Source organism: Thunnus thynnus, chromosome 21 (assembly GCF_963924715.1).
Source record: "Thunnus thynnus chromosome 21, fThuThy2.1, whole genome shotgun sequence".
NCBI lineage: Eukaryota > Metazoa > Chordata > Actinopteri > Scombriformes > Scombridae > Thunnus > Thunnus thynnus.
Window position 1 is genome coordinate 4,586,883 of NC_089537.1, and position 23,157 is coordinate 4,610,039.

The 23,157-nt window shown below is 41.1% G+C and overlaps 2 protein-coding genes across 2 annotated transcripts in view; one reads left to right on the forward strand and one right to left on the reverse strand.

Annotated features, from left to right (window-relative positions):
- Positions 1-4,094, forward strand: part of avl9 (AVL9 homolog (S. cerevisiase)) — a 34,267-nt gene extending 30,173 nt beyond the window's left edge. Inside the window, exons 15-16 of the mRNA XM_067578786.1 lie at positions 667-755; positions 2,072-4,094. Coding sequence (XP_067434887.1) covers positions 667-755; positions 2,072-2,223 — 241 coding nt within the window. The 3' untranslated portion in view covers positions 2,224-4,094. The remainder of the gene's footprint in view (positions 1-666; positions 756-2,071) is intronic.
- A 2,372-nt stretch (positions 4,095-6,466) lies between these two features.
- Positions 6,467-22,737, reverse strand: kbtbd2 (kelch repeat and BTB (POZ) domain containing 2). The gene is made up of 4 exons (XM_067578788.1): positions 22,448-22,737; positions 16,621-17,256; positions 11,777-11,942; positions 6,467-10,533 (listed from the first exon to the last, which is right to left on the reverse strand). The coding sequence occupies exons 2-4, from the start codon at positions 16,791-16,793 to the stop codon at positions 8,974-8,976; spliced, it is 1,899 nt and encodes a 632-aa protein (XP_067434889.1). The 5' UTR covers positions 16,794-17,256; positions 22,448-22,737; the 3' UTR covers positions 6,467-8,973.
- Positions 22,738-23,157: the final 420 nt, after the last annotated feature.

Below are 23,157 nucleotides of genomic sequence, written 5' to 3' on the forward strand. Positions count from 1 at the left end.
GATCCGTCTTGTCCTTTTTGCCAAAACAAAGAAAACGTGTCACGTTTTAAAAATGGAAGCATATCCTCAAAGGTAACAATCCACTACAGGCAGCTGCACTGTGGTAAAAAATTCACAGCGACAGAGTTTATTTTCAGATGAAATAATTGGCTCATTAGAAGGCGTGAAGGTTTCGAGTGTTAGACTGACAGACGTCTGTGCTCGGCAGCTGCTGACATGTGTCCACATCGTCTTTTTAAACAACGCTGCTGTTTGCCCCCAGATGATACAGAGTGAGATTCCCGCTGAATGTCAGGTCAGCTGGGATCCACGTGAAAGGTTGCATGTTGGACTCGGACCAGGCCGCTGGTCAGATAAAGCCAGACGGGGCTACATTTAGCTCTCCATTTGTTGTGAAACGTAGCCTCGTCGTTTCCGCTCTCAGGTCAGCTCCGAACATCAGATACACCACCTGTGACTGCTGCTCAGCCTCTCTGCTGTTACGTAATTCCCTCTAACAGGTTGGCGCAACATTTAGCAGTGGCACTTTTGTGTGGTTTGTTTCTTGGAAAGGACAAAGAATTCCTGCAATGTCACACTGGACACAGGGAGGTGAGAGGTGCATTTCTGATTTGTTAACATCTTGTTCCCCCTCTCCACACCCCTCCCCTTTCATGTCCACTGCAGCTCAGTGCAGAACAGCGAGCGAGGGAAGAAGATCGGAAACGCCATGATGACCACCAGCCGCAGCGTGGTCCAGACGGGGAAGGCAGTGGGTAAGAAAGCACAGAAAATAATCCCCAAGTTTAACCAGGAATGAGGGAAGAGTCATTTCCCCTCACAAGTTCCCAGAGTCCTCAGTGACATCTTCAAGTGTCTTGTTTCATCCAACCAACAGTCCAAAGATATTCAGTTAACAATGATATAAAGCAGAAAAAAGCAGCAAATCATCACATTGGAGGAGCTGGAAGCAGCAAACAATTAATCAATTATTAAAATTGTCAATTGATTCTCCATTTATCTACTAATCGATATCAGAGATACAGAATTTGATTGGTATTTACGCTTTAGGACCAGTTTTTGTTGTATATTTTCTCTAATTCTGAGATATTGTGATGGAAAGTTGGATCTTTGATTAAAATAAAGATCAAGGTACATCTTGCTCTCTCAGCCAGCTGACTTAGTTACTTCAACTACTTAAGTTTTATGCTGATTTTTAAATTTTGTTCACATCTTTGGTGCAGATTAATTCATTTTGCTGCAGTGTTTCAGCACTGAGATTGTGTGACTCAATAGTTTAAAAAAAAAGGCTGACCATCTTAATTACTTTCATATATAAAGAAATAATGGACATTTTAGAATAGAAAATTGCTTTTTTGTCACATTATACCTGGACAGAATCCAGGATAAACTCATAGCATGGATGTATTTTAAATACTTTTGGTCCCAACAAAGGACGACTGGACTGCAATTATCAATTAAATAAATTGTATGGAGAAATGTACCTTTATCTTTAAGATGTGATCAATATGTAAAATACTGGAGAAAAAAAACAGATAACATATACCTATAATATGTGACCCATTACATAGTTAAGAGACAAGTATTATGTTTCCTGTGTCAAGTCAATCTTCTTGCCTGAAAACATCAATAAAAATGAAGTTTGGGGGGACAATATAGAATTGGTGCACTCCAAAACCCAACAGACACTCCATTTAAGCCCATTTTCCTTCCTTTGCTGCTATGTAACAACCAGCATGCCATCATGGCCAAATGCAGTGCACCCAGTGCCCTAAAAGGTGCAACAAAGCTTAAAGCACAGTGAGTTAAATATCAATCAAGCACAGTCACAATCTTTCTTGGATTTTCTTTCATGTTGGTTATCACTGCTCATGCTAACTGGCCTGAATCCCAACAAACCAGCATGTAAAAAGCATCACCACTACCAGGCAACAAGCGCTGAGAACAGAAAATGTAAGAGATGATCAATCACTTAGCAACAGAAATAGGAAGAGACATTTATTTATATGAAAATGTCCTAAAGCTTCTGCTTTGTAAGTAAAGTCTTGCTGTTCTTCACCTCTGCTCTCAGGTCAGTCAGTGGGTGGAGCGTTAACCAGCGCCAAGTCAGCCATGTCCTCCTGGTTCTCCACTCTGGCCCAACCTGCAGCCGTCTCAGCCCAGGCCTGCCCAGACCCTGCCACGGAGCCCGCCACGGAGCCCGCCACTGAGGTCAAACCCTGAAACCACCTCCACCAGTCCGCTGTCTCTGACTCTGCCTGCCTCCTCATCCGCTCATCCTCTGGCTGCTGTGAAGCCTGAGGGTCAGCGGAGCGAGGGGCGGTTCGTACCTGAGCTGGTGTTATGAAGGATGTGAGCAGGAAAACAACGGTCAGCTTTGTCAAGAATCAAATGGGAGCTCTAAATCTGAACCATAAAACCCAACACACACATCCCTGATCGGTGACTTTCCAGCCTCATATTAGCGGGACGCCCCTCCGGACAGGAAGGCAGCACTGCCATTAACTAAATGTGCAGCCCATATTCACTGTGAGGCAGAGACTGCCAGCGCTTTTGATCAAATACCAGAAATTTCAGCAGGCTGCATCATGTCTGCCCGCCTGTTTCTCTTTGCTGCAGTTCGTATTGCTGGATGCTTTCCTGTGAGACACTAAAGATGCTGTTGTCGGGTTTGCGGTGTTCACTCTTTGCTCGTATTTCTAGAAATTTGTCTATATAGCTGAATATTTTGCTGACAAGGAAATTATGTATTAAAATAAATCTGTGTCACAGGATTTGACAGAACAGCATGAGCTTGTGGTACGCCCGAAGATTTTAACGGTTTATATCTTAAATTCAGTACAGCCTTTGTAATAACATTGTGGTTGTCGCGGTAACAGCATGAATTCCTGTAAGCCCCTCCCTCCTTAGTTACTGTTGCTACGTCTGTCAAGCTTTCTGCTCTCGCACATATGAAGTTTACAATGGTAATGGTGGCCAATTAACCATCCAAATTTAGTTGTTTTTTTCAAAAAATGTTTAAACATTTCTAGCGACGGTGGATTTTCTCAGCTGAAATGAAAACTGCTAGCTTCAGCTAACTAGCATAAGCTAACACTACAGCTAGGACATAAGCTAATGCTACAGCTAGGACATGGTTGGTTGAAAACGCCATCTCCAGCTGATTTTTTAATGTTTCAAGCTAACTCCTTTTAAAGCAAAAATCATGTAAAAGGCTCCTAATGTACTTGATGGCTGCATACATGCTATCATGCTAACGCTGCATGTGCCAAGCAAAAAGTCACCAGTTGACCCATTTATATGACAGAAATAAAGGAGCTGCATTATTCTTGAGTTGCACTGTAAAGATAGTTAGTCCTAGTATAAGCATGATACCTAAAAATGTAAGATCAGACTTGTTTCGTTCTGATAGCGCCCTCTTTAGCTGCTTAGCTTGCGCAAATGGACAAATAAGGCAGTTAGCTAGATTTATGCTTTATTTTTAGTATTTTCAAACAGTTTCAACTTTAACATTTCAAGAGGAAAGAGTTTTTAGGATGAGGGCACTTAATGAGTTTGGCTGGAGTGCTGGAGGACAGAACCGCTAACGTTAGCCTAAACACTGATAGCGGTCACAGGTGTGTGTGTTTACAGAGTATTTTACAGTGACTTCAAACACAGTTCAGCCAATCATAATCAAAGACTGGAACTATCCATTTTATAAGCACAGTTTAGTCACTTTCTTGTGCTTTTGCTCTTGTGTTTTTGGTTTTTGAAAGGCTATAAAAAAGACACCACCCTTTAAATTTTTCATACATGGAATATCACTCCATATTGAGTAGCGTTAGCTTGACAGCTTAGTAACAGTTGCTAAGCATTGATTGGACACATCACTTTTTGGGTTTGTTGAGTGACTTAAGATAAGGCTGATGCTAACGATTATTGTCATTCTCAATTAATCTATTCCATTTTTTTTATATGATCAATCATTTAACGTAAAAAATGTCAGGAAATAGATTAAAATAGATAAATCCCCAGAGTCCGAATCACTCACCTGACCAACAGTCCCTTACCCCAAATATATTCAATTTATAACACTATAAAAATAGATAAAAGCAGCAAATTCTTAAATTTTAAAAAGCAGAAAGTAGATAATGTGACATTTTCCTTGATAAAATTTACCTATTATCCAAATTGTTCATTATTACGTTTCTATCCACTGAAAAAATTGAATTGTTTGACTAGTTGATTCTGACAAAAGCATTACAAAATCTGAACGCTGTTACTGAAATCACCACAGTGTTATTACATAAATCCTTGTGAACCTGTTGCCTGATCTTTGTGTGATAAAACCTCCCTTAACTATGAAGGAACCTGCACCCAGCTGTTTGTATTTGATATATTGGGAGAACTATATTTAGTAAATCTGCAGATAGTTTAAAGTCAGATAACTTATTTATTTGTTGTGTATGAAACTGTTATCTCATAAATATTCATGTTTTTGTCATGACAACACTGGATCAAGTCCGAATCTGTCGATCGCTGTGTGTTTGCACCAAGCAGCCATTTATTCTATTTATGTGAATCTTTTATCTTGTATAACTGTAATTCTGAGGTGCTTACAGGATCTTTTCCCTCCACGCTTGCAAATATTCAACATCTGTTGGATTAAAAGTGGTCCAGTGAGCATGCTCTGTCCAGTCCAGTTTTTACAGCTGTAATGAGTGTCACCCCTTCTGTCCGTCTTTAAAACCGCTTTTAAATGTTTGCTTCTTTTGTTTGTTTTTTTTGTTTCATGCTTTTTAAACTTATTTGACCATTAACTCATTCCTGTAATTTACTTTTCGATTTCTGGATTATGTTTGAGAAGATAGCAGCTGTTAAAAAGCTGATTTTTCTTTTTTTCTTTTCTTTTTTTTTTTTAAAATCCTCTGACAATATATATTTTCATTTTGTATTTAAAAGATATGAATGTATTGTGGATTCATATTCACAGAATATTTTCTTGACAGATGCTTTTAATGTATTTCAAAAGAAAGTGATATATTATATTGCTGTATTAAAGATAATTAAAATATACTGCAGACTTTTTTTTATTTCAGTCGGCTAATTATAAATAAGTGTCTGGGTTTGTGTCTGTAAAAATGTAGGTCAGACAAACAAAGTGTTGGTGAGTGTTTGTGTGTTTTTGTGTGTAGCGGAGGAAGGGGGGGGGTGGGGGTGGGGGGGGGTTGGTTGTTTTGGTGGTAGCACATGGCTGAACAAAAACGCACCCATGTGATGTCTGACAACGATTTGGCAGCATCAAAGGGACACATGAACCCGATGACCTTGACGCTCACACCCTGCGATCCTGACTGACTGACAGGCGTACAGACGGAGTCGAGACTGTTTGCATTATTGATTCATATTCCGATTAGAATTTCTTTTGATTAATCATTTAAAACAGCCTAGAGTATCCTTCATTTTCTTACTTATGTCTGATAAAAGGCCAAAAACTCAAAAGTATTCACTACGTAATGATGTGATCTTTACCTTTTGTGAATCTTAAATCAACAAGTATTTTTTTCATGATAAACGATCAAACCTTGAATTGATTCATTGTCTTGTCAACAAGCTAATCAATTAATATGAAAAGCATCACAGCTATTATTACTAGATGATTTAAATGTTAAAATCTGACCTTTTTTCCAAACTAAATTCTTGGCACCGTCTATAGATTTTGGAATTACAGTGAAATGATGATTCGTCAATTTTTATACATCTAATTAATTAATAAGTCATTTATCAAGCAAAATTGCTTCTCAAATGTGATGATTTCCTACTCTCTGTTGTTTTATATCATTGTAAATTAAATATCTTTGGGTTTTGGACTGCTGGTCAGACAAAAACCTTTGAAGGTGTCATTTTTATTATCTATTCATCTGCAGATTATTATCTTGATTGATTGTATTGAAAAATGACAATAATAACTTTATTTGTATCGCATCTTTCATGCAAAGATGAAGCTCAAAGTGCTTTACAAAACAAGTTCAAAAACAAAAAAGGCCAAAAACTAAAATGAAAATGAACAATAAGTTAAAAAGTTTAATTACAAAAATAAACAAAGTGAAGAAAAAAAAAATGCCCGAAAACTTTAAAATTTCCGTCACAGTTTACAAAAAAACCAACATGATGTCATAAAATTGCCTGTTTTGATCGACCACAGTCCAAAATCCAAAGATATTCAATTAATTATCAGACAAAGAATAACAGTGATCCTTCAAAAATGACTATCTGGAAGAGAGGAACGTTGGCTTTTTGCTTTAAAATACTTGCAAATTATTTTCTCAGTGAAGAAATCAATTAATCGACTAACTGTTGGGACACTTTGACATTTTTTTTTTTAGACCAAACAAACAGAAAACAGAAAAGAAAAGCACATTAACAATACAAAAAGAAAAAGTTGACAGCACCACCACATTTTAAAACACAAACAGGGAGTCAGTTTCAGGAACGTTTTTGGTATGTTTTTTAATAAATTAACGTTCATTCAAAATACAGTGCCAAAGGAATATGATGCAGCCAAACATGCTAGTAAGGTTTGTCATGAAGCACCTGTGCTCATGTTTTTTTTTTGTTTGTTTTTTTTTTATTTTATTTTTTTTAAAGGTAGGAGGAGGAGACCCCTTTCCCTCCCCAACCCGCCCTCTCCACTACTGCTAGTGGTTGCTGGGACAATTTCCATAGCAACAGCCCCTGGGCCAGCCCTCTCCTCTCACAACCAATCAGCAGCAAGATTCCTCAATATTCACTCGAGAAAAATTAAATCTGATAGGAAAAAAAAAAAAATGGATTTCTACTCACAATCACACTACAGTAATGTCTGATATTAAATTAAAAAAAGACACTAATACAAAATAGACCTGGTTATTTTCCCCACACTAAAACAGTTGTCTTTTAAACATATGAAAAATATATATTTTATTTTATATATATATATATTTCAGCAGCTTGGAAATAAAAAAAAAAAAAAAAAAATGCATGAGCCTGAAACCTATGTTTTTTGTACTGAGAGTGGAGTTGTGTGTATTTGCAGAGACCCTCGTGGAAAGAAAAAAAAGAAGTATCATGTGACGATGGATAGAGTGAGGTGTAAACTGCTGGCTGTGTGGAAGACCTGTGTGCAAACAGACTGACAGACAGGCTGCGGAGGTGCTATTAGTGGAGTCGAGTTGGAGGACAGAGCGGCGAGGGACGAGAGGCGACGGGTGACCGGACCTGCAGTCACCCTCTTTAAAACCCTCTCCCCCTCTCCCTTTTTTTATTCCCCCCCCTCCCCTTCCATCAGCCCTCCCACCCCTCCCGAAAACCACGGTTCCTCTCGTCTGCAGGACCTTACGAAGAAAAAGATGAATTTGTTTTTTTTAAAGGAATACTCCACTGAATAATCTGAAAAGTTACGACGGATTCGTACGGAAACCCAGAACTCAAACTGACATCTTAAAATGTCTCGTTTTGTCTGACCAACAATCCAAAACTCAAAAGATATTAAGTTTACAATGATATAAACACACAGAAAATAAGCAAAATCTTCATATTTGACAAACTGGAACCAGTGAACATTTATACTATTTTTGCTTGAGAAAATGGCTCGAACAGTAAGTCAAGTTACCGTAACTGTTGCTGGTTAATTTCATCTCGATCGACTAGTCATTTAAACTCATTTAAGATGTTTAAGAAGTGACGTTCTGGTTCCAGCTTCTCAAACGTGAGACTGTAAACTGAACACTTTTTGTGTTTTGTATGGTTGGTTGGTTAAAACAAGCAATTTAAAAGATGACAGCTTGAGTTCTGGGACATTTTTTTTTACTTTTTACTCAAATTTTATAGACTAAAAAGATCAAAATAAGGAAGAAGATGTCCTTGATGTGATTTTTAGATGCCGCCCAAAACATGACCAAAAAAAAAAAAAAAAAAATTCCTCACAAAATTGCCCTCATTAGTGGATAGCTTTTGCTTGGTTGTCATGAAAATGGCTCAGTTACCACGTAAAACTATTTGCTGATGAAAGACATAAGATGTGGCTGAAAGCACCAGAATACTTCCAGTAAGAGGACTTTGTGCAAGGTTTTTTTTTGTGTGTGTGTGTAATTTTCCTTTATCAAATGTCAGATATAAAACCTTCAGGCTCGATATCAAAACACTCATAAAAACTTCTCAAACCGATTCTGTTGCATAAAATACGTCTTCGCCGTCACCTCATATCAAAGTTCAACCAGAAAAAAAATTGTTTAGAACATTCAGAGCCGACAGATGAAGACAGATTATGCTGCAGGAATGTTTTGAGAAGTTTCTACACATCGTTTTGATCCTTTTATCTCCTCAATGAAGGAGCAAGCTACTGACTTTCATATTTTTGATACTCAAATGATAGATTTTCAGTGGAATATTCCTTTAACAGCGGTGAGAAGAGAAAAAGAGGAGCGGAGGGGGGAGGGGGGGGAGGAAGAGAGGGAAGCCACGATAGGAGGGGGGGGGGGGGGGGGGCTGGGGGATTTTGGTACAGTTGCCATTGTCATTCCGAGAAGGTTTACCAGTTAAGTGCATCATCATCCTCATTATCATCATCATCACAAAAATCAGTTGACGTTTAGATTATCACATTGTAGAAACAGTATGACAGACTTGTAATAATATCTAACAGATGTCACAACTGACAAAATAAGAAGAATGAAAAAAAAAAAAAAAAAAAAAAACAAACAGAAATTTTCAGATTACTAGTATTTTTCAGGGGCATCTTTTCGCTCCAAGCTTGTCGGGGCTGCATTGTTCATCAGCATCAGCTGTAGCTAACGCAAGCCTCCGAAGTCCAGAGATCCCTCTAGAACACAGATAACGTCAAACCCTTTCATTTCTCAAGAGAACTGATCTGCCCCCCCTTTCGTGTTCATCCCTCTGCGTTTACAGATTCCTGGTTCAGTCAGCGAGGTAGGGGAGGGGGGAGGTTAAGAGCTATACGTGAGGGAGGGACACCAGCTCCCCGTCCACCTCGAACTCCTCGGCTCCGTCGGGGGAGAAGAGGTAGGTTGGGGGTTTCCAGGGGGACTCCTCCAGGCAGGAGGGGTACAGCTTCCCCACCGCACAACGGAAGTCCTTGCCCAGATCCCAGAGCACGCGTTCGGACACGGGCTGCCGCAGGTACCAGCGGTCCAGCTCCATGTCGTACTGATAGATCGCGTACTTGGCACGCTCGTTCATGTGGGTTTCGCGCATGAAAATGCAAAGCGAGTTGAGCAGCACCACCGCCCGCACGCATGGGTCCGAGTAACGCTTGGCGGGGATGTTGGCGGCCAGGCGCCACTCGTTCTTATTGACGTCGTAGATCTCCACGGTGACGGAGGAGCCGTCGATGGTGCTCGTTGGCAAGCGGATGCCGGAGTTGCTGACCACGTGGAGGCCGCCGATGTAGAAAATGAGGTCACCGAAGGCGGCCGCGGAAGCAAAACAGCGGCTGGTCTTGCGCATGGCCATCTCCACCCAGGTGTCGGCTCGGGGGAAGTAGCAGTACATCAGGTCGTGGGTCATCACGTAGATGCAGTCGTGCGCCACCACGGACGTGCTCCAGTTCCAGGCGAAGGGAAGGGGACTCATCATGCTCCACTCGTCCTTCTCGCAGTCGTAGCGCTCCACCGTGCGTTTGTTCAGCTCCCCTCCGACGTTATCCCCCCCGATTGCATAGATGTAGCCCTCGCAGTAGACCAGAGAGGGCTTGATTCGGGCACACAGCATGGGGGTTTTGGGGACCCAGGCGTTCTGCTGGGCGTCAAACCAGAAGAAGCTATCTACCGAGCGGAACACCGCCTGTAACTTGCCACTTTTGCCGTGGTTGGTGATAGAGTTCTTGAGAGGGATCTGTCCGCCAGCGATGAACACATCGTTGTCGGGGGTGACGAGGGTTCCCACCTTCTGCAGGTCTCCCGGGGGGTTACTCAGTTTGTACACTTTCTCCGCCTGTGGGCTGTAACACACTACTGTAGTAGGCACGGCCGCAGCCATTACGTATCCCTCGCCCTGCGTTTCTGACATGGCCTCCATGAAGATCAGCATCTCCTCCTTGGTCATGCCTAACCGAGGCTTGAAGAACTTGGGCATGGACTTGTAGAGACCCTGCACCACGACAGACTTGTCGTTGGGTGGCAGGCCCTGGAACCAGGCGCGCTGCGTTACCTCAGACAACGCGTCGATGCGGATCTGACTGAGCACGGAGGACAGGTGCTGCGAGCGCGCCTCCATGTTGTACTCCAACCACAGCATGGCCGCCTCACGCACCGTCTCCTCCTTCTCCACATTGAGGTTGTCGCTGCTCAGGACGTCTATCAACAGCTCGTGGGAGAGCTGAAGGAAGGCCTCCTGCCGGTACACCATGGGGAACTTGTGCTCCACCATGCGTTTAGCGCTCTGCTTCAGCTCGCTACAGCTGAACAGGTCGCCGATGCTCAGCATGCGGACGCAGTTCTCCGCATTTATCTTCTTCACCAGATAGTCTCTGCACTGCAGCAAGACGTCCTCCACCTGGACGGCATAGAGAACAGAGAGACAACAGTCATGAGTCTGGCAGACGAAAACATTTCTCTTTGCAACAACATACAAAAGTGAAACAACACCAGTCACTGAGGTAAATGTACATGAACATCATGAATCAAAGATGTGAAAGGAAGAAAAGTAACATTTTCATGCTCCGGCCACAGTGACCCCTAGCAAAGAAGTTTACATGTCATCATCATGAATACTTTTTGGCTGGTAAGATCTGGTTGGTAAGAGGCCACACAACAGTCCTTCATTCAAAGTGGCTAAAAGACTGGACAAGTTTACCATGTTTTTTTCATAAGTACTCTTTAAATAAACATACAGGGGCTACTAGGAAGTAAAAGTAAAGCAAACTAGTAAAGGTTTCTTCATCATTTAAAGAATTAAGCTGGTGTTATCTCTACATTTTTTTATTGGTAACAAATCCCATGAACAGACCAAAACCACCAACGTACTTCTCAATACATTCTGACTTCTCTAATCCATCTATGGCACTTAACACTGAGTCCTACTGAAGACCTGAAACTTTATCAAAGGACTCACAAATATGTCATCTTTACACAAGTCTCAACAGCTGGTCACTGTGGTTTTAAACAAACAAACAAGGAAATAGTGCATTTGTTGGGGACTATGTTCGCAGGGGATGAATCAACATTTGACGCTCTAGAAGACTTGGGCGATTGCACAAATATATCAGCTATAAGTGATTGGTTGAGTCCACCTCCAATTGTTCTCTTTAGGTGGGTTAGTCCTGAAGTTAGCAACAATGGGTTAACCTAACCTGACCAGGCTCACTTAAAGCAACATTATGCAACTATTTTACCTTAAAATATCAGCTTCAAAATCATTCTGATGGTACACTGACTTGTAGTAGAATGAATGGTGCCTCTTTCATTCCCACTCTGAACGCCTGACAGTGGCTGGTAGGAACATTTTGACACCTCTTCCAACCCTACGCTCTAGTGAGTATTTCTGGCAGCAGGATTGTGTGTGTAGGATTGAGTCAAAATAAACTATAGCGTGTGTTCATGGTAATGAAGGAACAATCATGTGGCCCATTGATGTGTTTAATAGTTTTTGGACAACAATGACGCTCTATGGCACAGAAGAATGAGATATTCATTGTTGGTTTTGTTGTTTTCATGGCATTAACAGTAAGAAGAATATAGATCATCACCTGACTTGGACTTTGACTGTAAATGTGATGGTGTGAAGTGTTGGCACTGACCTGTAGGAAGCATGCGGTCTCGTACAGCGGCTCCACGGTGCTGTCACTGATGGGCAGGTTGCCCGTGTAGGCGTAGGTGATGATGATCTGCAGCGTAGCCGGGTCCACGTTCCTCAGGTGGACGTGGGTCTGTTTGCTCTCGCTGAGGCCGCTCATGAACATCGCCCTGAAAGAACGAGACGACAGCGACGGAGGATCATCAGTCAACAGTAGACAGAAGTTACCGAATGTGGAAACAAACCATATCCATATCAAGATTGTTGTTTAGGTTATGTGTGTTTTTTTATAACCATCGGACAATATATTGATTTTCTAAAGTCACAACATATTGATATCAGAATTAGTCTTCCAGAAAAAGACTTTATTTGTTCCACAAAACATAATAAGCTGTATTTTGTCCGTTTCTTAGGGCTGCAACTTACTGTTATTTTCATTGTCAAGTATTTTCTCTATTAATTTCAGAAATGTGAAAAATGACGACCAATGGTTCCCGAAGTCTGAGTTGATGTCCACAAATGTCTTGTTTTGTCGCAGCGAACAGTCAACAACCCAAAGATACTCAGTTTACTGTCACAAAAGACTAAAGAAACTAGAAAATACTCACGTTTGAAAAGCTGGAACCAGAGAATTTGGACATATTCTCTTAACAAAGGTTCGTTTTTATTCCTAACCATTTATTCTACAAAATTAACCAACACTTTTCTTTAAATTCATAACCTCTTCCATCATGTCTGTAATTGTTTGGAGTTTCTAGTCGACTGAAGGGCTGCAACTAATAATCGTTTTCGTTATCGATGAATATGCTGATTATTTTCTTGATTTATTCATTAATTGTTTGGTCTGTCAGAAAACAGAGACAAAATGTCCATCATACTTCCTCAGGGCCCAAGTTCATATAAGCAAATTGCTTCTTTTAATTGTTATTCAGATATGCTAATAAAATATTCAATTGACCAACAACTGTTGAAAATGAAGAAAACCAGCAAATATTTCAATATGAAAAGCTGGAACCATTTTTTTCCCCTCAGAAAATGACTTTATCATCATTAATCAATAACTTAAATTGTTTTCTGTCAAACTACTGATATCTTCATCTTTATTCAACACCATGATTAATAAGAAAGGCCTAACTTCTTAACAAACCCATAAGACAGAATAACATTTTACTCCACAGTGGCTGATACACCTCCAAACTCTGTTTTGGTTGCTGCATTACTTTGCAAAGTCTGTATTTTAAATGAATAGAGGTTCCTAATGACTGCTGGACACTCGCCAAAGTGGCTGCAAAAACAAAGTTACCAACCAGAGCCAGGAGGACGGCTGTAACTGGCTGCTGCTGCTGGAGCCAATTTCCCACTGTGGTCGCGTCCTTTGAGAGCGACATAAATATAAACTGAACAGTATTGAACTGAGCTGTTTATCCACATTTATAACACTGACATGGTGAAATGACACTGGGTATTATCTGAGATTTTGGATATTATTCATTAAAAAGGACAGTTATTAAGCATTATTTAGATTATTGATTAAGCAGGACATTATCTCAATTCATCTATAAAATGTTGCCCAAAGTGATGCCCTCACATTTCTTGTTTTGTCTGATCAACAGTCCCAAAGATCTTTAATTTACGATCATAGAAGAAAAGTAACTGAACAAATTTTCACACTTACGTGAGAACGTTGTAGTGCATTTTTGCTTAAAATGTACTTAAACGATTACTTGAATACTGAAATCTGATTTCTTGTGCTGCTAGAGACTTGATAAAGTACTTAAAAGTTGTTGGACAGCGTCTACCGACCCAATTTTCTTGAGACAAAATGACAAGAAGTGGCGCTAAACACCTCACAGCTAACAGTTGAGCTCCAGCTGTGCTTCTCTCAGCTCCGACTGCCGTGTTGCTGCAGCCTCGGCAGGCGATTTCTCACATTTTATGCATCTGAGGAACAGTTTCTTTCTTGAGCTGATACTTTGTGATGTTTCTGTTCTGCACTTGTCAAGAGATCACATGTCAAATAAAAGAGCCTGCGTGATACTGTAATACTGTTTGTGTTTTCTTCATTACATTTTTTTTGTCTCTAATGGGTGGCACCACCTACTTGGTGGCCCATCACAGCACATGCTTACTTTGCAATTCTTCTGTTTATCCCACAAAACATACAATTGCTGCTCTGGAATGCACAAACACATCGCTTCCTGTGTGCCAAATGATTTTTCTGGGGTAAACAGCTACCAGACACCGAGGAGAGAGTTTAGAACAATCATGTGACGACAGTCATGAACCTTCAGGTATGGACTGAATCCATAAACACTGTACAGAGCACAAACAGTAAACATACTGGCTTCTAAACATGCTTTCAAGTCAGCCGAAAGACTAACCGGTTTATTAGTCGACAGATGATTCAACTACAGCAATTATGATAATTAAATAATCGTTTGAGTCATTTATCAAAGTAGACTGTCAACATGTGCTGGTTTCAGTTTCATAGATGTAAAGTTTTGCTGCTTTTTCTTTGGGTTTTAGACTGTGGAGCGTTAATTTCCAACTATTTTGATCATTTAATTTTAATTTAAGTAATTTTCTGAACAAAAAAAATCCAGTTCAAGCTTCTCAACTGTGAGTGTTTGCTGTTTTCCTTTGTTTTTCCGACAAACTTAATGGATTAATAGAGAAAATATTCAGCTGATTAATCGTTTTTTCATGCAAAAATGCCAAACACTAAATCTCTCCAGCTTCTCAAATGAAGATTTACTGCTTTTCATCGTCTTATATGAAAGTAAAGTGAATCTCTTTGGGCTTTGGACGGATGTCTTATTTCAAAACAGAAAAAAAAAACCCAAACCTTCGAAAGGTTGAAACTGAGTGGTTGAAAGCTTGAAATTTAATAAAAAAAGGTTTTGCAAGATTGAAACTAAGTTTTGAAGGCTTGCAAAATGTTTTGATACACTGGAAAAAAAAGAAGTCAAATCTCTGCAAACATTATTATTATTATTGAGTTTTGCTTCTTCACAACTGAAGCTTTTTTATTTTTAACAGTGTTTCTCCAACACATTTCAGAGTTTGTCACTGTTCAGCTGATGTGTTAGTTTGTTTTCCAGGTTTGAAATCTTGTAAATAGTGATATCAAAATGATATCAAAACTGGTGCCCTTATGTTGGGAAAAAAAAAGTTTCGAAACATTGAAACTTGAGTTTCGAAAGGGGCGAATCCTTATTTTGAAACTTGCGGATGTACATTTGCACTCCTATTGCAGGCTGTTCTTTCCAAGCTGAGTTTACAACACCCACGATTGTTTCAGTGATTTTTTTTTTAAGCAAAAGCACTTAATATTTGCTAGTTCCAGCTTTGGAAAAGTAAAAGACTTTATGGCTTTCTTTGCCTTTTGTGATGGTAAACTGAATATCTTTGGGTTTTGGACTGTTGGTCGGACAAAACAAGACATCTGAAGACATCAACTTGAGCTGTGGAAAATTACAAAGGCCATTCACTGTTTTCTGACATTTTATAGACAAAATGAAAAAATATTTAGCAGATTAATTAATAATGAAAATAACCATTAGCTGCAGTCCTAAAACAATACATTTGGAGGTGTTGTGTTTTCATAATTGTGATTTTCTCATATATCAGGGGACATAAGACCTGTTCATCAGTATTGAAAGTAACTGTACTCTTTAACAATAATTTGTCTGTAAAACAACCGTGCCCTCCCGTGCAGGGAGTTTGTGTCTGTGTTTTTCTCTCAGCAGGGGCTAAAACCTTCCAGTCCGTATTACGCAACCCTGCAGGCATACCCCTGCCCCCTCCGCCCCCTTCCTCTCTCTTTCTTCCCTTTTCTCTCCATCTCTCACCAAGACCTACGTGACCAGACTTTTTCCCCCCCTACAAACACAGGCTCCCTCCAGAGTCCCGTGGTCCCCCCCTTCACCCTGAAGCTAGGCGTGCGAGGAGGTGGAAAGAGAGGCGGCAGCAGACAGAAAGAGAGAGAAAGAAAGAGAGAGGGAACAAGAAAAAAGGAAGGAGTAGCAGTTAAGAGGAAGCGCCCCGACACCTCTGAACCTTGGATGGGAAATGCTTTGCATGTTCGCACCAGATAACGAGTTTGTGGGGAAGCTCGGGGAGAGGTGGGTGTCGGAGAGGCGTTAAGTCATCTGGACCTTTTCTTGGTATGCATGTGTGCGGTGAAAGAGGGGAGGGAGGGGAGGGGAGGGGAGGGGAGGGGAGATGGACAGGGTGTTCAAATGCTGCATGAGCTCCTGTCATGTACAGATGGACTCTTCCCAGAGCTGAGGCTGCTGCTCTGTCATATTCACTGCAGTGCAACACACACACACACACACACACTTCATTATGCAATGTTGCGCTTACAAATGAGGCCTCCGAGGGCCGTGAGGGATACGTCTGTGGAACTACAGGTTAAGAGATTGCTTCATTTGTTCCGTGTAAAAATATATATCGGAAGCGGAATAACGCTTGGCGCGGAGGACGACTCCAGTCCCAGCTTTCAAGGAAATACCATCCACTTGATTTCCATCCCTTCCATGTATGGAGCGGATAACATTTGCTCTACGACGTTTTACATTATTCATTGTAACTGTAGGAGGTGAGCTTACAGACACGACGATCCAGCTACGCCTAATCACAATCAGACTGAGGGCAGTAATTGCTGTCTTTAAAACCCAAACGCTTTATGGTGCATTATTTATTGAAACTGTAGGAGACAAACTGAGAGGAGCTGCACAAAGCGTGCTCACAATCAGCCTGAGAACACAAATCCCCCCCCCCCCCCCCCCCCCCCCCCCCAAGCATACAACATGAGTTATTCTGACAACCGTGTGGTGCACTCACCTGAAATAGGAGCTACATGTGGCCAGGACCATCTTGTGACACGGGAACTCCATGTCCTCCACCAGTAGCACAATGTCAGTCAGTAATTTCTGTTCGTAAAAGAACTTGAGCTGCTCCAGCAGGGAGACAGCGTAGTCCGTGTTGACCGGCCTGCGCTCACTGAGATCCGACATGGTTGCATCCCATGAATCGCGCCCCAGTTTTGAAAAGTCACGCGGCCGGCAGAACCGGACTCAAGCCAACCACGAGAAAAAGAAGAAAAAAAAAAAAGATTCTTAAAAGACGAGAATTAAAAGAGGATAAACGGGGAGGGGTGGGGAAGGGGGGGACAGCTCTTCCGCCACCTCCACTGGCCCGAATGGAGGCGTTCAGCTCCTTTGTGGAAAGATTTTCTCCTGCTCCCTTTTGCCGGAGATGAGTTGAAAGGTGAGATGAGAAGATTGTGGCGTCGTAGTGACCGAGCGTCACAGTTAGGGAGTCGAGAGGGAGGGGTCCCTGGATGAGGAAGGGGCTGTTTCCCCCCTCGTAGCTCTACGTTGATGTGTTGTCGTCTGAGGTCATGCAGTGAGGCACCGGGGACCGGAGGTAGAGGGAGAGCCGGACAACCGTCGCAAACGAAGCTACATCAGTGCTTGTCTGAAAAACACAGGAGAGAGAAAAAAAAAACAACAAAAAGAGCAAACATGAGTTCAGAATCCATGGAAACTAGCAGCGCTGATAAAAACAACATATTTATCCTACTTTCATATCTCTTATTTCCTTTCTCTTTGGGCATGCCAGAACAGCAAACATCCTGAAAACTGCACTTTCAACAACCTGTCTCTCCTTGCATGTCACCTGCTGCCATCTCTCTCTCCAACCCTCCTCCTCCTCCTCCTCCCCTTCATCCCTCACTTCCAGAAACTGCAATGACAGCCAGTCTGAGTGGAAGTGGGTAGCTGCCTCTGGGCTCTGAGCACTCACGATGACTATTTTACAAGCGCTACAGAATCTGAATGAAACGGACTCACGTGCGTTGCTAGTGAAGCCGTTTCATTCATATTCTGATTTACAGGCTACGGTACAGAGCCAGATTCACGCTCAAAATGCACCAAAACAGTTTTCCGTTCACTATTCAACCCCCAAAAACAGATGTTTTCCAAAGTTTTCCAGAAGCATTTTAAGGCTAAGATCAATCTTGAAGTCTATGGGCAGAATTTATGACATGTTAATAATCTACCACATGAATTTCAGCATTAACCCTAACCCATCCGTGAGGTCATCGCAACCAAAGCCATACCAACGGCTCGTATGTTTGGTTTGGGGGCAGGTTAAGAAGTGAATATGTTCGCTTTTAAGTCTAGCTTTTATGTTTGTTTTTTAAACCAAATACTGAGCTTAATGTAATCTGCATCTTTAAAAAGGACACCAGAACGACGTTGCCAAACAGCTGACAGACTCCTGGCCCCGGCTAGTGTCTGAGCACTGTGCTGCACACCGCCCTGCTCTGGCGTGAAAGGATGCTGCAGACAACATGCCCTTCAGTGAAAGGGCACCTGCAAGACCTGCACATTTATTTACAGAAACGGTGCTAATCGCACAGCTGTGCTGAAGGCAGCTTCCACTGTCCGAGGTGTGGACGACCTGAAAGTATTAAAGATCTAATCATTTTTCAACATTTTTTCTTTTTAGAGATTATCTTCCATTCGTCTTTCTTAGATTTATAACCTCCCTATATGTCCTTGTTGTTCATTGGGAGGTAAAGGACATAACATGGCTGTTCCAGGACACAACCACTTCAACTCTTCTGGCAGCTCTTCCTGAGGAGGCAGAGCAGAAGGACCCTGTAGCGATGGGTCTTCATACATACTGTGTCACATACAGGTTTGTGGCTGCCATCCACCTCCAGGCAGACGTCCTCCCCCGCCTGACGCGGCTTTCAAAAGCTATTCTAAAAGGAAGATGTCCATTTTTTGGCGATTAAGGGACATGTAAGTTGACTTTGAATGACAAGCTAAACACCAATTTGTCTACGGAAAATTACCCTTAATATGTTCCTTTAATAATTAAGTTGCCTGTCACTATTGAGACCATTCAATAAAACGAGGAGGAAAGGGATGAGCAGCCACAGCGGTCATTCCTCAGCGAGTTGGGAGATCGAGTTAAAAGTCTAAACATACAGGCGGAGGAGGAAAGAAGAAAACGCCACGAGGGGGATGGAGATATTGACCAAGGCCCCTTTTTGGACCTGTTTTTCACACTCAGGTATTTAAATACTCAGTGTTTCAAGTTACAAACTTGAAAAAAATAGGACCTGACTATTTTGTAATGTTAAGCACCTTGAGCTTGGTAAGAGTATCATACGAATAACCTGTATCATTATTATCATTTCTGATCTTTTCAAAAGGTAACGGAGACGTACTTGGACCACCTGGAGAGGAGATTCCCGGGGTTTAACAATCTAGCTGCGTTCAATGAACTCAGCCCTCGAGCTCTGGAGAGGAAGGGAAGACGACTGCATTGAAAATTTAAAAGTGCTTGCACCGACCGTGGATGAAGGGGCACCGCTCAAGGTGCATGTTGCACAGAGTATTTTCAAGGTGAGACTAGCAGAAACCAATAAATGTTTGATGAAATTCTTGAAAATGAATTGCTTTAATGAAAAGTCTCTCACTTCTAATGAAAAATCTTTCTCTTTAAAATATTTGCTTCATCTTACGAGGAGACAGTTGGAGGTGATGAGGGATCTGGCCTCTGACTTTGATGAACTGAAGCTTTCTGCTATCACATCAACAATCCCAGTGTCAAGTATGAACTGGGTAAACCATGATGGGATATGTAGTTTATGTAGGTATGCACTCTACCAAGTTACATTTTTGTCGGTCAATTCTACTACTTGTGTGATTATTCTGCAATAGATCAACACAGACCTCAGAAACAGCCTGACAGCCTGTATGCCGGTCAAAATAAACGGACCCCATGTGGCTGGAGAATGACGTAGTGATCCAACATGCTTATGTCTTTTCCTTCAAGAGCACTGATCTGAAAAGAGGCTGGATAGTTTCATGCAACGCGGTTGCAACACTACTTTACTTGCTTTCACCTGACCAGTCTTTTCTGACTCCAGTATTCATGAAGGAGAGGACACGATTATAAGCAATTATAAGAAGTGATCGGTTTGGTTGATCGAGCCAATCAGGACTCTAATACAAGTTTTTTTGTAGCGTGCAAAAACTTTGATATTATGTAATTTATTTTGCTGTTGTATAAATGTGCCCAGCACTCCAAGGCTTTTGTCAAATGTTTTGTAGAGTGCAAAAACTTATTATTATTTATTTTAATTTAATTTCTTTTGTTGTTGTAGTGTTCCAAGACTGTACGTTGTCAGATTCTCTTTGTAAGACTCTGCTATAGTTGTTGATGTTTTTTTAAAATATGTTGAATAAATTAGTTATTTGTAACAACACATTACATAGTCATATTTTCAAATCTTCAGCTTTTAGCACTGACTTAATGTAGTGATCCTGTCATCACAGACACCTACAGAACTTTTCTGGGGGAAACTCTGCAGCCTATATCCAAAATAAATATGTTTGCATGTCTGAGAGAGAAATCAGTCTCTTCTGGGTCATTGTGCTGTTCAAGAAGATTTCCTAATTCCTTTTTTCTCTCTAATGCTGCACCTTCATGTATCTGTATCTTTGCGGACCAGCACCTCTTCCCTCCCTTGTATCGAACACAACATTTTTGGTGGGTGTAGCAACCACCAACCAAATTTGAAATTAATTATATCCGTCCCTGCCTGCCTACCCCACACCCAAGAATTAAAAAAAAAAAAAAAAATTACCAACTGGGCCGTAGGCTACAGTACATTTGGTAAGCAGTGTTCCTGGCTCCGAAAAGCACCGCTAACTGATTAATCAATGCTAATTCATTGCTTGTGTCCCCATAATGACATCATCAAGGGCAGTAATTCTGAACAGCTTGTTTGGGCTTGTTAATCTGAAGACTTCAAACCCTGGCCAAACACCAAAGAGGAATATTTATGTCATTTTCCCCCCAGTGCCTGAATAACATTTCATTTGTGGGAGGAGGCTTCCTTCACCTGCGGTCAGCTGCTGCCATTGGCATTATTCTTTTCTTTCTTGTTTGGCAGATGGGCGTTTCCACTGTGGATTTTCCCCATGACTTTTTCCTGTCTTTTTTTGTTGTTGTTTTTTTTTTTAAAAACCACACTCATTTACACTAGCACACAGACACACAGCACTAACACTCTTTTCATTATTCAGTTTAATTCTTTTTTTTTTTTAACAGATCTTTTTTATCTTGCAAAATCTTTTATCTTTTATGTTGTGGTTGGGTTCCTGGCTGTAACAGTCATATATCTTCCTTTGTTCTACTAGATTTTACACACTGATTTTACACTGCCATGCCATGTGTGACTTTTAAATTATGACTTATTGTTTGGATGAACTTGAGTAATGAGTGTCAGAACAGCCCTCAGGTAATTTAGGTCAAAACCTTGTGCTCCTCTCCTCAATTAGTTTGACAATTAAAGTGATTTCAATGCAATAAAAAACTGAACAGAAAAAGAGTAATATCAAAATTGGTCATATTTATGACTTATCTTGTGTTGGATTCTAGTCCAATTACATTTCTAAGTGATTAATTATTGTTACACTCAAAATGCATTAAAACGCATAGATTTATACTGTAGTCTTAGTTTTTTTTTTTTTTTTTGGGTTGGGGGGTGGGGTATTCCCCCTCGCCCCTCTAACAGGACTCATGACCTCAGTATTTCTAAAAATCCTGGTCACGGTCATGGCTACAACAATAACATGCTGCTCACACGCTGATGCTTCAGTATTAATAATCTAATGATGTCATATATAATAATACATCAGTCAGAAGGACCAAACCACTACTTTTACTGCAATACTTTACATTTTACTGCTAATACTTATGTACTTTTTTATTTACTTAAATAGGATTTTTTTTCATGCACTACTTGTTATGGAGTATTTTTACATTGCCGTATTGGTACTTTTACTCAAGTAAAGGGTCTGGATACTTCTCCCACCCCTGGCTGTAGGTAACGTTAGGCCATCTGCATACATCAACTTCAAAAAGCTGAAATAGCTGGACAGCTATTCAGCCAGCAGTCGATAACCCATTTGCGACATCTCCTCCCATTAAATTCTGCTAAGTAACTGGCTACTTGAACATTTGATCTATAAGTTAAAGTGGACATTTGAAGAACGCTTATCTCTAACTGTTATATAACATATTTTGAACTTGCTTGGTGCTGGCTGGCTAGGTTACCGTTAACCACCATGTCCAAAACAAACCCTGCCTGCTCTCTCAAACAAGGCAAAGTAACATAAGACACCCAGGCCTTCGCTGAGGTTAGCTAACCTGACTATCACCATCCTTGTAGCTTTTACCAAAACGTTTAACGAGGTGGCCATCCTCGTCTTTGATCAACTGACCGAAACACATCTGATAAGCCAGCTTGGATGTGATGTTACACATCCAGCTCGAGTAGCGACACTTGCTTGATTTCCACCCGCGGCAAGTTAGCAACTTTAGCTTCCCTGCGCCCCACAGTTCCGGGGTAGCTAACGACGTAGCATGCACACTAGCTGGCTGATAGAAAGCCAAGCGTCTGCCATCATCACCCCATTTGTGAAATTGTTCCAGAAAGGACACCATAGCTTCAAACCTGTGCTGCAACCAAATTAAGAGAGCGGTCACGCTCGGATAAGCTAACTGCTAAACCCAGCTAAATAAAGCTAGCTACCTGACTGAGTTTAACCACTTCAACAACCCAAAATTCAGGCTTCCTTACAGTAACTGCAGGCAGACTCCACTCACTGGACCGTCGCAGGGGCTTTTCTCGTCAGCAGAGAGTACCAAGCAAGCTCCTCAAGCCGAGTTTAGACGTTAAACAGTTGTGAAGAAGAGCTGAGCAGCGGACAACCTTTCAGCGCATCATAAGCGCCTGAAAGACCAGAGGCCAAATGAGGATACTGCGCATGCGCCCAGACTAAACGGTCAGGCCTGGTGGAGAGAGGAACAGCGACCTCTGCAGGAAAAATGAAGACATAACAGCACTGCAAACGCGAGAAAACTGTAAACAAATAATTTATGTATTTTTTTCATTTATCCAAACCATTGAGCACACTGATGTCAGAGAGAAAAAAAAGAATAGTATACATCGTGTCTCTACATTCCTTAGTTCAATGCATTGTACTTTTGAAAAATCCTCCCTGGGTTTATTATCACTCTTCATTGCAAATGTTCATTTTTTGCATAGAGAGTGACTTTAAAGGATGGGTTCACAATTTTTAAAACAATAGTCAGGTGTCCAAATGAGCATTGAAACATGTTTTTCTTGCTGTAATCATTACTCCTGTTCATACTGACCATTAGAAGATCCCTTCATAATGCACTTACAATGTAAGTGATGGGGGACAAAATCCACAGTCCTCCTTCTGTGCAAAAATGTATTTAAAAGTTTATCTGAAGCTAATATGAAGCTTAAGATAAACTGTGTGA

Excerpts from the sequence above, each read along its gene's own strand:
- kbtbd2 (XM_067578788.1), bottom strand. The coding sequence starts at position 16,793 with ATGTCGGATCTCAGTGAGCGCAGGCCGGTCAACACGGACTACGCTGTC. Across the intron at positions 11,943-16,620 it reads ACATGTAGCTCCTATTTCAG|GGCGATGTTCATGAGCGGCC; the intron begins GTGAGTGCACCA and ends TCGTTCTTTCAG. Across the intron at positions 10,534-11,776 it reads AGACCGCATGCTTCCTACAG|GTGGAGGACGTCTTGCTGCA; the intron begins GTCAGTGCCAAC and ends TATGCCGTCCAG.